The sequence below is a fragment of the Aspergillus sydowii genome (genome assembly GCF_001890705.1).
Source record: "Aspergillus sydowii CBS 593.65 unplaced genomic scaffold ASPSYscaffold_8, whole genome shotgun sequence".
In the NCBI taxonomy this organism is placed as follows: Eukaryota; Fungi; Ascomycota; class Eurotiomycetes; order Eurotiales; family Aspergillaceae; genus Aspergillus; species Aspergillus sydowii.
The window spans coordinates 406,657-424,094 of record NW_024467866.1 but is presented as its reverse complement, the minus strand read 5'-3'; the positions used below and the strand labels follow the sequence as shown (position 1 = coordinate 424,094).

The following is a 17,438-nucleotide window of genomic DNA, read 5'->3' as shown; positions in this document are numbered from 1 at the left end:
CGGGTATATGATTGTTTATTTAAGCAACGTTTCCTTGCAACCGTATCAAGCCAGTCCCGTATTCAGACTCCTCGAAGGGTTCCACCTCCTCGCGCCGTGACGGAGAAACCCTCTCTGTAATATAAGAAGAGTAGAGGCGTACACGGTAGGCGACTCTATTGGCAATTGGAAAATCAAACGCAGCCCGGATCTCCTCCAAAGAGCGTCCTTTGGTCTCTATTAAAAGGACACAGACGAGGAATATGAAAATGAGCTGTAAGGCGCTAAAAGCAGACAAGGATGAGCCTTGCTGTCACATCAACGGGGGAATAGATAGACACTTACAGGAATAATAGCAAAGGAGGCCCTGCTATGTAGTTCCACCTTGTCCGGTGGTAATTGATTTCAGCGATTCTGGTAGCTAGATATGCAGCGGACATATCCCTAAGGGCGCAAATGGTCATAAGGGCTGCCATGGTGGCATCTAAAGTCGTGTCAGCGGATAGACAGCAATAGGAGGGCAGAATACGGACCAGAGCCAAATGAACAAGCAACTTCAGCTGTATATAGTTGAATGAGCGTGAATAGAGCGCCGTATGGCAACATGAGGGCCTGGGGAATCCCCAGGTCCCAGCGACTGAATCCCCAAAGATACGCACGGGCACTCAACATATTGACGAGGAGGATGAAGGCCATGCCCGCCATGCCCGTCAACACTATACTTCGCCGCCCAATCCGTTCGACAAGAGTAATGATAATGAAAAAAAGATACATCGAGAGCACCATGACGACCAGAGTGGGAATATAATAATCGGACAGGGTCATGTTTGAGAGCGAGATGAGGACCAGGTTCCCTGGTATTGCAGGGATTGTCCAGGAAAGGACAAGGATAGTTGTTATTGTTAAAGCCTGCAGGAGATATCGTTTTGTTGTGCGTGTCCGTCTGTCACCTGCTCTGAATGAGTACATCCTGTATAAATCGCGGCTGGCTTGCGCGGCAATCTGTCGACGCTCGAGCAGCTCCTTATAGGCCTGACGCATCTCTCCCCGGTAGAAGTGCCAGTATGGCGATTCTGGAGACATCCAGAAGCATGCCCCAACGCCTAGAAGCATGAATGCTGCCAGTATGTATACAGCAATTGGGGAGCCGATTGCGAAGATCCAAAACCCGTAAATGGCTCCGACGCCTCGAGTCCTAGATGGATATCCAAAGAGTTAGCAGGATTGCTCTTCTTTTTCTTTCTTTCTTTCTTTTCTTTTTTTTCTTTTTTTTTTTTTTTTTTTTACCATGCAGGGAAATACGAACAGTTGCCAGGTAAGCAGGATGCTGCCGCGGGATGGAATCGGACTTGTCTCTGCAAGATACATCGGCGTGATACACAGGAACATCCCCTTAGCCGCTGCAGAGAATGCACTAGAAACCTCGTTCAAGGAAAATGTCGAGGATATCATGGCATAGAGTATGCCCGCGAGCCTCAAGCCCACCGCTGCACATACTGCACCGCGGCGTCCACAGTATCGGCGCAATAGAACGGCACACCAGTACCCAAGAATGCGACAGACCCAATAAGCTGGCGGGGCATTGACCAAGATATAAAAAGCCATCAGCGGCGCTCTTAGTATATCACCCCTGAGGGCTTGGCCTGGGGCATACGGCAATAGTAGTGCATCCGTAAACCCCCTGTAGTCAAGAACTGTTTCAGCTACCATCGTCGCCCCTCCTCGTCGAGATGTGGGTGGATCTTACCAGAGCAGACCCCCAATAGAACAGACATATGGAAATTTCTTAATAGGATTGCTGGACAAAACAGGTCCAGGTTGTTTCTCCTCTGCAAGGGCACTGACATCCGCATCGGTCAAGCCCTCGACATGGTCCGGGTCCTCGAGCAGGAGGGCGCCGGTGCGGATCTCACTGCGCAGGTCGTCCAGGTCGTATTTGGTGACGAACTCGTCGGCATCGAGGAGAATTTGGCGGCGTCTCAGGTCCGACCATGCTTGCAGGGATCTCTCGCTTTTACGATGTTAGTGATGGTATGTAGGACATCAGGCACCGACGTACTTAGAGCTATCGCTGACTTCACTCTGATCAGCAGCCTCCATTTTCACGGTCGGAGTGCGATACTGGAAGGTTGAGATACATCAGCTACAAATATTATGGGGATGAAGTTAGAAATGTGAAAGTTGGAGAGGCTGATCTGCCGGGCGCGGGCGCGATTACGTGAAGATGCAGGGGAGTGAGGCGCAGCAAGACAGTGCAGGCTGGCTGAAACGAGGCTGAACGACAAGAATGAAATAAACCCAGTATTAAAGTTAATAAGGCAGCTCAGCCTCTTCTATTCCTTGATGGGGGTAAGTCGAAGTAATTAAGGCACGAGGTCACGGGATCGTGTATACAACCAACGTTTTGATATAGCACAATTTATTTGTGCATCGTTACGCTTTTTATTCAGCGCTTCTGTTTACTCGAGTACTGCTTGATCTTCGTGATTAATGGAGTTGGGGTCTGAAGGCAGCATCTGCGCGCGAAGAAAATGCCTGGTATATAGTACTAGTGAGTTCGCTTGTGCAAGGTGTATCTGCATGGTATCTCGATATCTCGATTGGAGAAACATCGGAGAAATCGGCTCAGGATGAAAAGAGTGTGGACACGAGACTCTCCTCGGACAAGCAACACTTGGCAGCTCCATTCTGCGATCCCCAAGCCAATCGGAAATCGCATATCCAGCCGCGACCACCGTGCAGACTATCGAGTAGTCTTGCCCGCCAGCCAATGAGGCCACGATGCGCACGGTGTCCAGGACCACAGCAATATTAAATTTGTCAATCGACGAGCCTTGCGGGTGGCAGGCGGGCAGCTTGCAGCCTCCTGACCTGCCTGCTCTTGATTCTGATTCTCTCAGTCGCAGCCAGGCCATTGTCGTTGTTTTTGTGTTCTTCATCCCGCGGACACTGCCACCATGGCCACAACCACAGCCGCAGCAAGCGAAGCGCTGGACGCGCATCTTCCTCTGACGACGACATTCACGCCCCCGGATTCCTGCATCAGCAATCTGTGGCTCGGCAGTACCAGCGGAAAGACATGGATGAACCTGGGCCCCATCAGTCACACGGAATGTCTCCCCTCGGGCTGGCAGAAGACAGATTACTATTCCCCAGGCGTCTGTCCCACGGGCTACGGAATTGCAGCCAGCGGCACTGTGATTGACGGCTCCGTCACCGAAACCGCAGCAACCTGCTGTCCAACGTAAGTATCGTATCCGGGGATATAATCATGATTATCCTACTTCAAGGCCCCAACAACTCACTTTCAACAACTCACGCCGGGAATCTAAATATATCCAGACTCGACGGCCACACATACATCACCCGCGCAAAAGAATCATCCACCGTCTCCGAATCCATCGACTGCCTATGGAGTCCAGGGCCCGACGTCACCACCGAATTCGTGTACACCTGGACCGGCGATGACGGGTCCACATCGAGCACCGACACGGCGCTGAGCAGCGACGACCATGTCAACGCATACGGCATCTATATCCGATGGCAGTCGACTGATTTCAGCACCCCGGCGTCGAATACCGCCACCACTACCACGGCAGCTGCGACATCCTCCGAGACCGCTGCAGACGGGTCCAGCGGCTCAGATTCTGGACTCTCGACGGGGGCGAAGGCTGGTGTTGGGGTTGGAGTTGCTGTGGGGGTTATTCTGGCCGTAACGGCGCTGGCGTTCATCTTCATGCGGCGACGGAATAGTCGGCCGCCGCAGTATCAGCAAACGCCCGATGATGCAGGTTCGGCAGGATGGACATATCAACCGCCTAGCGAGATGCCGACGCAATATTCGCAGGGGCTGGGGAAGCAGGTTGTGGAGCTGCCTGCGGGGACAAATAATATGGCGGAACTGGACTCGTCGAGGAAATGAACACTTAAGTTACTTATTCTTCCGTTTTTTTGATGGCTGGTCAGTGGGATGGCTCCCGAATTCTACGGATATTAATACCAATGTTTACTTTAATTAATATGTCTCAAGTTTTAGCCGGTTAGGCCCGGCTGGAGACCGGTTATGCTACTAGAGATAGAACCCACCGGACTTGATAAGCAAATAAATTAATTTTCACTTACACCTAACACTGAAGATTTTGAAGCGATTCTGAAGTGAGCTACTCGTAGGGAAATACAGCAAGCCCAGCTACACCAAGCTTATCGCGCAACCATACTGCATATATGCCACAACAACGGGATTTCCAAAAATATCAAAAAAAGGAAGGAAACAAAAGGTATTGCTCATGGTCAAGTAACGAATCACCTCAGCGTGATGAATGAAATACCAAGTTTCAGATACAGTTACTTGGGAAATACGTTATGATATAACCAAGGGCAAGGCAACAACTGTACCTCCTACTATACTAGGTATCATAGAATTAAGTCATCATCGTTCAAATGTTCTTCCCATGGATTACGGTATATCATACAGTTCAATCCTCGAAACTGACATACTCCTTCTCGATGCGACCCAACCAATCCTCAAATGTAATCTCTTCACCTTCAAACGGCACCATTCGGTATGGGGTTCGTTCCACGGAATCGTCCAACCGAGGGGCGCGCAGAAATTGATGCGTACTGTCACACACTGCAATTGGGAGCGCATTCTGTTCGATCTTCTGAGCACACTCGTCCTCAAAGGTCGCGTTAATGCAATCCCGACACCACTGCGTCTGTTCCGAGTATGTCCAGACGCGACTGCACTGCCCGTTGCAATTGAGCGTTTGCTTCCTCTTGAAATTCAACACCAACAGCGCCCTCGTGGCCGTCAGGTTTGCCATGTCTCCAAAGGCGATGAATACCGATAGGAGCTGGCTGTAGGCTGGGAGGTCGTTCCCTTCGTCGTCGTCAGAGAGGATATCCAGACTCAGCTGCACGCTGTCCCGAGCGATCTGCTTGGCCTTGACTTGGTTGCCCTTGCGCCAGTAATACCGAGCAATGTAAAGCCTCGGAGGAACGATGACATCGCTCTCCGGAGTGCCCTCGGGCAAAAGTGTTTCGATCTTCTTGAGATAATCCGAAACTGCTTCGGCATCAGCCCCCGAAGCGTCTGCCTTTCGTGCGTAGTATGGCGCGATAACGCTGACGAGTGACGACAAGAGGTACTTGTCAACGTTGCCGGCGCTGCTGCTAAGGGCCCGACGCCAATGCTTGATTGCCGTGGATGAGCGGTTCCCCAGAGCATGGGTTGCTTGTCCACAATGATACAGAAGCTTGCATGCTGTGTTGCGCTCCCCACGTTCTTCAATGAGTTCAACGGCGCGCTCGTAAGCTGAAACTAGGAACTCCAATTGTTCTGTATGAAAGGCCGCTCGCAATGCTATTGGATGGGGGAATAATCGACCACTACCCCAGGCGAGCAATTCAGATAGACCCTGTAGCTGCTCGGTAGATTCCTCCTGTATCTTTCCTAGAAACTTCATGATCTCCGACCATCTCTCCTGGCTGGCCAAGTAACGTACACACCAGATCTCGCGAATGTAGTCAGTGAAATCAACTTCCACTGCCCTGTTCCAAAAGCTGATGGCAGCATCAATGTGCCCTTCACGCCAGCTGAGCTCCGCAAGAATGCACAGCATCTTGGCGAGTCCCATTCGATGAGGAGAGGATAGCTTCCATTGTCCACTGGACTCAAGAGCTTCTGCGGCTGGCTTCAGGATTGCTATTCCTTCGCGAGGGTTGAGTAGACTAGCCAACAAGGTAGATGCTCTCCAGTCATTCGGATCTATCTCCAAGGCTCTGCGGGCCCGGTCCTCCGCTGCTTGATTGTTCTTTTCTAGTTGAAGAATGCTGCCAATTTGCGTGTGCCACACTGAATTCTTCGGCACCTTCAATAATTCCTCGCACCACCGTTCAATTGCTTCAACTTTTTCCACAGGGCCGGTAAACTGCACGAGGTATTCGGGTTCGAACTATAGACAACGTTAACGTTTCAAACAGCTATTTTACAAAGAGACGCAGGATGCACCAACCTTTCGTAAAAAATCTTTGATGAATATAAAAGAACTCACTAGGAGTGGATTGAAGTGCGGCTCTTGCAATAAATGAATGGCCATCCGCTTCACAATTGGCGTCAACAACCCTCGATGGTCATCAGTATCAACCAGACTGGTGATCCACTTCCGATCTTCGTCACTGATATCGAGTCCGACCGCCGTATCACCGAACCAACGAAGAATGAGTGCAGTGAAGCCGTCGACGAGCATCAATCTAGCGGCGGCTAAGCGCTGTTTGGGCGCGCCAGCATCGTCATTATCCATTGTGATGTCGATGGAGGCGTTATTGGTAAAGAGTTTGATCAGGAGGGGCCCAAAGCGCCTCTTGCATTCGACGTCCACGAGCGCCATGTTGACAGCAGACAGGTGTTGTTTGAGGTTGCTTCTGGCGTACGATACGAGAGCTGCACTCGAATGCTCTGTCTCTCCAGTGAGCAGGCGCAAACAAGTAAGTGCCATCTTGGCCTCCTCGAAGGGTGGATCGTCTTTGTAGATTCGATTTCTCCGATCCTGCCTTTTGTCTTTGAGGAAGTTGTCCAGGTCTAGCTTCTTGTATGTTTCGGGTGGGCAGACTGTAGAGAGGAAGTGCTTGACCATGGCCGTCTCGCCCGGTGACACTGCTGCTCCTGGGCCATCCTGCTCTCGTGCAGAGGACAAATCCCGCTTGTTGGGGATGGATTCCTCAACCTCAGGAGCACGGAAAACCACTTCGCCATTATTGGTAAGCTGGAACACAGGGTAATTCTCCTTGATCTTATCCGCTAGCGTCAAGAGGGACGATTCGCCAACAGCCGCTCGTAGAGCTTCAGTCATCTGCCTTTCAGTTAGATTCTCGCGATAGCGTCGGACCCAAAGGATGATCTCATTGATCTCGGAAAACTCTGCGTCCGAGCAGTTCTGGTTCAGGCCTTCGATTTCATTCTTGATTTGCTTGATACGCCCGTCGCCTGCCTTGTTGAGAGCATTCACGATAGCAGACTCATACTGTCGCTTGCTGATATCATCAAGGGCCAGATTGATTCGGAAATAATCACCGTCTGTTACTCGACAGAGCTCGCCACAGACTCTGGCCCTGAGCTGTGATATCCCAGGGCGTGCTTTATCACGTAGGGCGGGCATGGAATCCATTCTCGACTCGATAACTCTTTCCACGTCTGGACGACTTTTGGAACTGATGGGAATAGAATTGAAAGAGATGCCATCGACAGTGGCCAAATGCTGGGAACACTGCGGGTCGACCGTCAATAGTACTCGGACACGTTGACCAGCCTTCACAGTGGATGCCCGTTTCAGAAAACGCTGCATGCCCTCTCCCATCTTCCCACTCAGCCCGTCGATAACGATGTAGAACATGACGTCCATGTCGAGCAGGTCTGAATTCTCAAACAGAAGCTCGCTGGAAATCGAGGAGGGATCGATCTCTTGGGACGCCGCACAGATCCTCGCCACAGACTTCTTGTAGTGCCTTTCGGCCTGCGTGAACTGCCAGACAAGGGACTTCGCCGCAGTCTCCAGATTGCTTGCGTTCTTCATTTCATCGCGTGCCGACCCTTCAAAGAAATAATATGCCGTGGAAACTCGGCGGTCCGTGTCTGTGGCCGATTTCTTGTGCAGAAAATGCTGGATAATCGCCGACGACAGAAAGCTCTTGCCAGTGCCATTGCCTCCCTCGATGGCGAGAATATTGGCTCCCGACTGGCCCGTCTCCCAACTAGAAAATGCTGGCTCGCTGAAGATCCACTGTCCTGTCCCTGCGAGTCTGTTACGCAAATATCCACGGTAGCGGAGGCGCCAGGGAGCCTCTGGCTCCCCTGGAAGACCAAGCGCCTTCTTGATCGTGTTCTCCCTGTTGGCATCCTTTTCTTTCGCATGCATCGCAGACACAGCCACTTCGACCCTTCTGGTCGCATCCAGTGTTTCCTTGGCCGCATCTGCTGCCTCCCGGGAGAAGAGAAAAGTCTGAGCAGAGACCAGATTGCGCTCTTTGTTGACGAGCTTAGCCATTTGCGTCAGCAAAGGTTGGATGCCATCGTCTGCCAAAAACATGACCTTGAACGCCGTTTTGATCTTTTCGCCATACGAGTAGCGCAGATTCAAGGCCGCGTCACAGACTTCCACAAACAAGTCCATCTGCTGGACCGCCAACTTGGTCAACCTGGCGTCCATTTTCCCCTTGACGTAGTAGTGCAGGCGATTGAGATAATCTGTACATTCTTCGAACAGCTCCCCCAGTCCGTCGAACGCGCCCTGGTAGCCTTCATACGCGTCGATGAGGAAGCTGATGACGTTGTAGCATTGCGCCGCAGGCGCAAAGACCTATAAACTCTTTGATAAGCGACCAAGCAAAATAATAGTAAATTCTGAGGATGATTTGAGGATGAAATTATTTACCTGCGACGCCGCATCCGCGACCATCCCGCCAACCTTCCCAATGACAGTCAAGGTGTTGCCAAAAATCGCCTTGGCCTTGTCTCTCTTGCGAGGCTCTTTCTTTTCGACATTTTCGATAAACTCCTCCAGTTCCAGATTTTCATTGACTGTTTTCTTCTCACGCACCGCAATCTGCTGCACTCGCTCCTGAATCTTCACCCAGAGCGCCATCAACGCCGGGTCCATTTCTGGAGGCTTCGCATGCGCCGTCACATCTTGGCATTTGCTGTCAGAGTCTTGCACGATGTCTTTTGATGGTTCAGTTGGCTGTGGTGACTGGAGCGATGGCGCCGGTAGTGCCTCCTGCCCGGGCTGTTCGTGTTCGGGTTCCGGTGCTGGCGGGGGATGCGTTGAAGTCTCTTGGGGTTGAGTCTCTCCTGCGCTCTCCGCAGGTGGGACCTTCTTCTTGCACCTCCAGCGACGGAAATGCATGAGCAATCGTTGGGCGAGACCGCACTGTGTTCGGCATTGTGGTCGTAAATCCTTTTTTATCTGGCGAGCTCCATCTCAGCTCGCCACGACAGATGGATCGGCGAACTGTGGTGCCAGTGCGCAGGAGTGGAACTGCGATGGACACATCTCCTACTGCAATGGGTAGCTCGGCTGAGTGATGAACATTTGAAGAGCACCGACACAATGAATGGGAACGAATCAAACTCATCAGGGCCAAAGCTGCTACAATATAAGGGATCAATATAACCACCCTGCCTGCCCCAGACTCTTCTACAAACCAATCTGCACTAATCCATATACAGTTAGCCTGACCATAAAGCTTCTTGGCAGGTACGGTAATAAGTATTGTACCTCATAACATGTTAATAAAGTTGTATCTCCAAGTAGATTTATGGCTACTCGCCAAGAGCCCTATCTACATGCTAAGATGATTTAAAAAGCGGGTGGAAGGCTGTATATTATCTCGCAATAGACTACTTCTTAAACCCAGAAAATCCTATAGTGCCTGACTTATACTATAATAAATCTGACCTAAACCTGTCTACGTGACTATTTGAACAGTGGTGCTGTAGCTGGGATTGTTTGGGTAAGCAGTATGTAGTATGCACAAAGAGCCCCGGACATAAGGAATGTGATTCTGGACTGGTCAAAGGAACTTGTTGAAAGGTAGATGGAATAAACCAAGTGCCATAGTTTCTTTGCTTTATTTCCCTAGGAGCATGTCTGTAGTTTTCTCTCTGATGAGGTCGTCTTCCAGGATATATTCTCACAAGATTTACTGAGCCTCGAGACTAGCGTCACCGGTGCGATTGGCAGCGTCTAGATGCTCGGATACTAAGGAACCACAAACACAGGAAATCCGAGCTATCAGAGAGAAGATAAGTTAGCTTTAACTGGAAATATATAGTGTTGAGTGGCAGAGGAATCTTTTGTATAACAAGCTATTTTAAATATTTAGTTTCACAATCACGTATTAATATATCCCCGTAACGAGTATAGCTCTCCAAGCTACGGCTGTAAGGAATATCAGGCAAAATAGAATACTTGAATTAGCTCAAGTCAGGAATCTGCTGTGTACAAATCTCAGAATCAAGCTAGTATTGGTATGCAAGGAAAGTAGACACTAATACATAACCTATATTATAGTAGGCTGTCTCACAGACCAGTAGTCTGTCTCAGCGCCGTTTCTAGACCGAGTCCCTTACTACATCGGTGTACTAGAGGAATAAAGCTATGGTTAAGCTACTATGCGAAGCAGGGATTCATCCTGAAATCCCTGCTCTATTAAGAAAGGATGACTGGAATTTACTACTTGCGGTTTTGCAGATATTGCCTGGCTATGGTGCTCATCCAGAGACATTTTTATATATAAAGAATCTGGATTCTCTTTAATCAGAGCTGCGCTTAATAGTAGCCTAGCGGTTGTTACCTCGACGTCTTATTGCATGCACTACGTAATGAATCGAGCGCTGAACTGGTTGATTTGCTTCTACAAAACGGCTTGAACTGGAAACAGCACCCTGACTGAGTGATGGCGCTTATGACCGTTCTCGAGCGCAATATTAGCAAGAATATCCATGAGGCTCGTCAGTGATATACCAACCGCAACAAGCAAATAAAGCTAATCTTGAATATGATCCTCTGTAGTGAGCTTCTTGTAGAGAACTACAGCAAGCCCAGCTACACCAAGCTTATCGCGCAACCATACTGCATATATGCCACAACAACGGGATTTGGAAGCTAAAAGCTAAAAATATGAAAAGAATACAAAAGGCGAAAAATATATAATATATTTTGGGATTCGCATGTGGCCATCTACCATACTACTAACCAGCCGGCGTGTAGCTTCAACGCGGCTTAAAATAAACTTAGAGCAAGGCCGCTTTACCACGACTTGGGTGACTCGGCCTGTGCGGGGATGCAGCTCTTAATGACCAAAGAAAGGACAGTGAGGATTGGACCCGCCTACTTAATTGCCACTGGCTCCACCCCCAGAAACCCTTCATTACAGCGGGACTGTTCCAAGGATCAGAAAAGTCCTGCAGATACAAGATCAGCTATAACGGATATATGATGTCACTGCGGGAGAAGTTAACTCTCGCTAGTAGAGTAATAGTTCTTGCCATGTCCATGACTGTGACTATTAATTGTTCTCCATCGCAATAGATGGCTTCAGACTCCTCATTCGAGCTTGCCTGCGAGGAGGGAAGACTATGGCCGGCGATAACTGAATCAAGCTCTCCATTTCTGCCATTCGAGGCCCCGGAGGACTCGCCTCATAGATCAAAACACAGACTTGGACGAATATGGAAGGATTTATCATCGCGAATCGCAGCCTGCTCGAAGTGTTGCCATGATACCTGTCATAAGTTTTCATGGACTTGGCTGGTAATCGGGCGGACATTGTGGTATTTAATCTGGATACTGTAAGAGCCACAGGCCATTTAAATATCAGTACAAGATAATTGACAGTGCTTCTTGTAGGGGATTTGTTAATGCACTTTCCCTTCTCTTGAGCGGCCTGGTCTATTTCTTTCCCAGCGAACTTGATGCTCGTCTCTATGCTTGGGCCTTCCCCCGGGGGCCTTCCTGGGCCACCCATGGTGTCATTCCTGTTCAATGCCACTCTCACAATGACTACACGCGTCGCGTGCCATTGTACTCTGCAATCCAAGCAGGTTGCGTCAGTGTCGAGGCAGATATCTGGCTTTCGGAGGATGATCTCCTTGTGGGACACAACCGGTTTACACTACACCCTGTAGTTACCTTGAAAAGTCTGTATCTGGACCCCCTGCTAGATATGCTTGAGAAGCACAACACTCGCTCAAGTGCTTTGCAGCCGGACCGGGAAGACAACCAGAACCTCGCTGGTGTGTTTGCGAACAATATATCTCAGACTCTGGTACTCCTCATAGATTTCAAGACCGGCGGGTATGATACTTTGGCATGTCTTTTGGAGCAATTAGCTCCCCTTCAGGAGAGAGGATACCTAACCCACTTCAATGGACTTGAAGTAGTGCAGCGCCCAGTGACTGTTGTTGCATCGGGAGATGCACCATTCCACGATATTACAGCAAACCGCACGCCAGCTTATATTTTCTTTGATGCTCCATTATCTAAACTGACGAGTAATATTCCTGATGGGAGAACAGAGGGGTCGGGGTTTGCAGGGAACCAGGCTTCTTCGTCCATTATCTACAACTACTCGAACAGTTACTACGCCTCGGCCGACTTTCGAGAGACGGTCGGACGACTGCCTGGAAACGCCTTTTCACCGGACCAGCTAGCCTGTGTGCAAGCCGAGATTGCAGCAGCCCATGCGAAAGGTCTCAAGGTGCGGTACTGGGGGACTCCCACATGGCCAACGGGACTTCGGAACCATGTCTGGCATGTTTTATTGCGCGAGCAGGTGGACGTCATCAATGTGGACGATTTATCTGGGGCAACAAAGCAGGACTGGAGAAAACACTGGCTTTGGTTCCTATAATGTTGAATCTATCTATTTGATGCGTAATCCTCATCAACTGCGATCACAGTGACTAAAACGTCACCCAAAATGCCGTTAGACGGGATAGGTCCAGTCATTACAATGTAATGGGCGTTGACATTGGCGACTTCAAGCTGATTACCCCGGCGGCTGCAAGGACCGTTCCAGTAGATCGAGGCAATGCGGGCCTTCTTGTTGTAAAGGTCTAGACAGCCTTGGACCCCAGCTCTGTATACAGCACTTCCACAGAAAGACACATCCTCGCATTCTCCTGGGTGAATCACCATCTTATTCACATTTTCAGTAGATATGAGACATGGTCTGTCTCCCTTTTCATACGGTTGGCCGCTTGGAAAATATTAATCGGCTCAGCGTAATCTTTTGTGGGGCTTGTAGAAGACATACCTATACAGAGCCAAGTTTTGAATGCTGATTTCACCCTTGTGAAGTTTGCTCTCTATGCTGAGAGAGACATGCTGTGTAGTATTATGAGACATTTCCCCCCTTTTTCTCCTTTTCCTTGAAGGGTAGTTATGAAAAAGTATGTCTTTGTACATATGGACTCATGGGCAATCAAACGTCAACTCCCTCAGTGAAAAGATAAACACGTACATATATAGCTTAATCACGCATACACGCAAGTTGCAACTGTTTTCTTGAGAATCGCCTGTACACGTCACCCTAGTGGCCTCCCAAGGTCGAGGCAAAGAATGCGCAGGCAGCAGCATTGAAAGCCAAGTCGCCAATTGGTGCAGCAGAATAATCGATCTTTTAACAAAACTTAAGCACAATGGACCGACCTATGGGTCTGTTGCGGCACTTGCGGCAGTCGCGGCACTCACGGAATGTGTAGCCAAGAATTCTGGATTATGGTGACAGATTGAGGTTCTTCCATGGTTTTGCGGAACCAAGGCCCGCGATTTTGAGCAAACCGGGATGAAAACCGTTCCATGGGTGGTGCCACCAGACAGAAGGCTGGCTGGCCCATAACCTGGAATCGTGGCGTGGCTTTCCTGCAAATGAGTTTCCAAGCCCTCGTCCATTATATGGCTGGCTCGTTCGGATTTTTGCGACGCCGCCGTGGAGGCCCTGGTCTATCATGAATCTGACGATGAACCCGCATCCCGATATTGAAATAACGAGACCGCAGGACACAGTTGGCATCTACGAAATGCAATCAATAACAATGCCAAATGATTGGTGTCTTCGCAGCCTTCAATCCAGGATATACCTTTGAGTTTCTGGTCCACCACGGACAAAGAGGATGGAAAGTGCTAGACGGAGGTGCTTCTTTGCTTCACTACACACCGTATAATAAATACAGGGCGAAATAATGAAGAAGTGTGCCATGAGCTGTGGCTCTATGAGACTGGGCGCTGATAGCAAAGCTAGGAGATATCTACAAGCAGACACAGGCACTGTTATTTGACATCATGCCGGTCCATCTTTTGCCATTCTATAACATGATGTATTCCTGTCATATAATCTATTTTTGGTGTTCTCTGTCAAGAACAAGTAATGGTCTCAGCACCGAGCAGCACCTTATCAGTCGGATGGATCCTCCTCATTTCTCTTTCCCTGCTCAAGCCGTTCCAGCCGCCAGCCAGAACCACACTTCATCTCAACTATCAGCAGCGGCACCATGCCCAGCGTAACGCCAGCAAGCAAGAGAAATGTCCACTCAGGAGTAAGAGCATCAATCAAAGGCTGAACAGCGGCAACACCAGCAGCGCCAACGAGACACCGTATCAGGTTATTAGCAGCAGTCGCGCTTGCACTCGCACCGGGGTAGAGATCGATCACCAATGCGCTGTTGATAGTGAAGATCGCAGTGGCACAGTACGCGGTGATGCACTGTAAGATTACAGGTACAGAGAGATGTGTTCTCAGAGAGACGCCGTAGACGGCCGTGCATATGATGAACAGGACGGTAATCCACCCTGAATTGCGCATGCGCGCGTACTTGATTGGGAAGTCGGGGTGTGTCTTTGCTGTGATGCGACTGTGTTGGGGGAGCTTATGTTTCGTGCAGTATTCATGCTCGGTGCGCTTGTGGTTCAAGTCCATGAGGTAGCCGGTGGTGTATGAGCCGGACATGCAGCCGAAGCCTGGAGATGATTAGTTTTTGAAGTAGGCATTTCGAGAACTGCAATCAGTTGCATACCATTACCCAGGAAGGTCAGACCGACTTCGAGTGTGTTGAGCCCATACGTAGATTCAAATAATGAGGATGTCGAAGAGGTGATCATCGACCAAACCATGTATACAATAGCTCCATAAAACAACGTGATGAAGACATCCTTCTCGCAAAGGAAAGTGACGGGCTCAAAGACCGTCTTGAGAGTAACCTTCTTCTTCTTCCCATCCGGCACTGCACCTTGCTGGGCGTCTTTCTGGCCGGTGATATAGTAGATCCATGGCTTATAGGGACTTTGAAGAAGCACCGTGCCGTTACCAGCAATCGGACGGAGGGTTTCGGGGAGGAATATGAGAATAGAGAGCAGGCTCGCTCCGGAAAGAATGGCCAGGAACCAGAAGATGGACCTAAAACCAAGGTACTGCGACAGAATTCCACCAAAAACAGGACCAACCCCTTGGCCAAGCATGCGAACTGCTGTCCGTGAGACCAATGAAGGTAAAATAAGACGTCAGGAGCGACCTACCTCCTCCAAAGATCCCCACCAGGCTTCCTCGCTCAGCAGATGTGGTTATGTCGCCGATAACACCCGCTCCTGGGAATATCAGTACATATTATCAAAAGGGCCGCAAGGCAACAAACCAATAGAGATGGTTGCTGAGCTGCCAGCCGCCTGCAGGGCCCGGAAAGCTATAAGCTGGCCATAGTTATCTGAGACGCCCAGCGCGATGTTTGCAATGATGTACACAATAAATGTGCCAATGAAGATCCCACGCCGACCAAAAATATCGGAAAACGAGCCCCAGATACTTGGGGCCAGGCCTTGAGCGACCATATATACTGTGACTGTCAATGTGGTAAGGGTCATGGAGACGTGCATTTCCTGTACAATCTTCAGTAAGTTTAAACAGTCTGGACATCTTATATCATAGCTCTTGCTGAACTCACCTCAGATATAGCACCTAGTGCCGGGAAATATACGTTCGACGACAGCGGGGAAAAGATCGCGGCAAAGGAGACGATGCAGACGATTTGCAATTTGCGAGATCGAGAGAAGACATGGTATGGTGGCGACTCAAAACTTTGGCTTTCAAGCTCGATAGAGGATGAAGGGGGCGTTGGCAATTGCTTGTTATCCTCAGGAGAAACGCTCGGGCTGGACGAGACAGAATCCGCCGTGACAATAGTCTGCTTTTTGGGAGAATTGTAGGACGGCATGCTGGAATAAATCTCGATAACTGGTGGTAAGAACTCTGTCAGACTTATTGGATAGAACGAAATGTACGCTTGGGTCAGCTAAACTGACGTTTCTGGGTCAGGACCAAGACCAGAATGACAGGGCTTCTTATATCTCGATGCGAGCTCGGGTCCACCCCTGACACTCACTGGCGTGCAGAATATCAATTGGCGCCCATGCATTCGGTGGGGGTTGTCAGGATCATACATTCCACTGGATTCAGTCCAATGGAGCGCTTCTCAAACCCATCGTCTTCGCACGCAATGGTGAAAGACTAGACCAAGAGACAGGCGGACGTTGATTAATCAACTGCATGGGATACTGCACATGAGTCTTGTTTCCCATCCAGCTTTCTAGGACATCTTGAGTATGGCTTGGACTAGCCCCCCAAAATCTCCAATCCCTGGTTTGCTAACCCTTGATTGGTCACCAACCTAAACCAGTCTACGCATATCACAAATAGTTGTTGCCTACTGGTGAGATGACTATTTTGGCGGCATCTACAGGGGCCCCTTAAACCTTGTTTTCGGGTGCATTCGTCCACCAGGTGGACTTGTTCCAGGGACGCGTGGCCTATGGCCTACAAAGTCTGTGTCCGGCAATCAAGCTTCAAGAGATGGAATTATTAGGAAAACTGATTCTGATGTTATGGGCTTCCCTCTTTCAGCTACTAGTTATCTCAAAGGCTACTTCATACAAAGCACCATGGCAGACGGGCAAAAAACCTGGCAATCAATGAGCGGGTAGTGATCTTGCTACGTACCTGGGTTTCAAGGCCGTTACCCAGAGTGCTAAGCGAAAGCCAAGCAATGCCCTCTCATTATTCCACTGGGGCGCTATCCCAGAGGAATGTGACTGAGCATTGCGCTATTGGTATACGTCAACAATCCTTCCTAATAGAGTTGGCGGCTGAAGCTTAGCGTGGGCCCAATCGCGGAGGAACAGAGGCGGGTATAGGGACTATTTATACAGTTCAATGAGGTTGCATTTCGGAGGGGCGTGTAAGACCGTACCAGGCAGCTAATGTAGCAGCTGATCTGCAATTCATCAGGTTTAGACATCATGGGTGGATCCTGGGGACATGAATTCGCATGTGGTCACCAACTATAGTACTAACCAGCCGGCGTGTGGCTTCCATGCGGCCATAAGCCTGGTGGCTGTCGTCATGGTGAGCCTAGGACGAGACCGCTTTATTATTGTGCGTTGGAGGAGATCCAAGTGTGCTCATGATAGACAGGGTGAGCTACTCGTCCTACGCTCACCCTATCACTCAGCTAGAAACCTGAAAACTCCGCTATTCTCCGGTTCTCGGTCATTACTGGCTGCTAGTTGCTCGCTTCGAGCACTGACTGCCTATAGCTACCTATAGTACTTTAATATATTTTATCTTATAGTTCGGGATGTTAATCCGTTATTAGAGTTTATGTTAAGACGCCCAAGGTTTAGTCTTCTTTTACCGGCAGGTAAGGCAAGTGTTATGAAGTTTTGAAAGCTTGATGAGTAACATCTGTAATAATCTCTTAGTACATATTAGTATATACTTGGGTAGTTAGAGTCAATCAAGCATGCAATTTCAATTTCAATTTCAAGTTCAATAAAAAGATAAACAGGCAGTTTCTTATCTGAAATGACAAGGAAGCCAGTTATAATTACAAAATGCGGAACCGACTGTGGCGT

General features: G+C 49.4%; 6 protein-coding genes across 6 annotated transcripts; 2 read left to right on the top strand and 4 right to left on the bottom strand.

The window, feature by feature from the left end:
- Positions 1-19: 19 nt before the first annotated feature.
- Positions 20-2,328, bottom strand: ASPSYDRAFT_70046 (uncharacterized protein; the record flags this gene model as incomplete). Its single annotated transcript, XM_040850494.1, has 6 exons — positions 2,039-2,328; positions 1,727-1,990; positions 1,286-1,660; positions 513-1,174; positions 325-463; positions 20-263 (listed from the first exon to the last, which is right to left on the bottom strand). The coding sequence occupies exons 1-6, from the start codon at positions 2,077-2,079 to the stop codon at positions 20-22; spliced, it is 1,725 nt and encodes a 574-aa protein (XP_040700741.1). The 5' UTR covers positions 2,080-2,328.
- Positions 2,329-2,739: 411 nt separating this feature from the next.
- Positions 2,740-4,107, top strand: ASPSYDRAFT_47206 (uncharacterized protein). The gene is made up of 2 exons (XM_040847392.1): positions 2,740-3,223; positions 3,322-4,107. The coding sequence occupies exons 1-2, from the start codon at positions 2,937-2,939 to the stop codon at positions 3,899-3,901; spliced, it is 867 nt and encodes a 288-aa protein (XP_040700740.1). The 5' UTR covers positions 2,740-2,936; the 3' UTR covers positions 3,902-4,107.
- A 263-nt stretch (positions 4,108-4,370) lies between these two features.
- Positions 4,371-9,104, bottom strand: ASPSYDRAFT_79986 (uncharacterized protein). Its single transcript, XM_040851021.1, has 3 exons — positions 8,409-9,104; positions 5,994-8,333; positions 4,371-5,933 (listed from the first exon to the last, which is right to left on the bottom strand). The coding sequence occupies exons 1-3, from the start codon at positions 8,877-8,879 to the stop codon at positions 4,455-4,457; spliced, it is 4,290 nt and encodes a 1,429-aa protein (XP_040700739.1). The 5' UTR covers positions 8,880-9,104; the 3' UTR covers positions 4,371-4,454.
- Positions 9,105-11,253: 2,149 nt separating this feature from the next.
- On the top strand, positions 11,254-12,387 carry ASPSYDRAFT_59377 (uncharacterized protein; the record flags this gene model as incomplete). Its single annotated transcript, XM_040849690.1, has 2 exons — positions 11,254-11,288; positions 11,385-12,387. 2 exons carry the CDS (start codon positions 11,254-11,256, stop codon positions 12,385-12,387), a joined length of 1,038 nt encoding a protein of 345 aa, XP_040700738.1.
- On the bottom strand, positions 12,355-13,240 carry ASPSYDRAFT_47201 (uncharacterized protein). Its single transcript, XM_040847391.1, has 2 exons — positions 12,793-13,240; positions 12,355-12,735 (listed from the first exon to the last, which is right to left on the bottom strand). Exons 1-2 carry the CDS (start codon positions 12,882-12,884, stop codon positions 12,396-12,398), a joined length of 432 nt encoding a protein of 143 aa, XP_040700737.1. The 5' UTR covers positions 12,885-13,240; the 3' UTR covers positions 12,355-12,395.
- Positions 13,241-13,473: 233 nt separating this feature from the next.
- Positions 13,474-15,742, bottom strand: ASPSYDRAFT_205857 (uncharacterized protein; the record flags this gene model as incomplete). Its single annotated transcript, XM_040843891.1, has 5 exons — positions 13,474-14,495; positions 14,552-15,001; positions 15,051-15,119; positions 15,167-15,407; positions 15,473-15,742. 5 exons carry the CDS (start codon positions 15,740-15,742, stop codon positions 13,933-13,935), a joined length of 1,593 nt encoding a protein of 530 aa, XP_040700736.1. The 3' UTR covers positions 13,474-13,932.
- Positions 15,743-17,438: the final 1,696 nt, after the last annotated feature.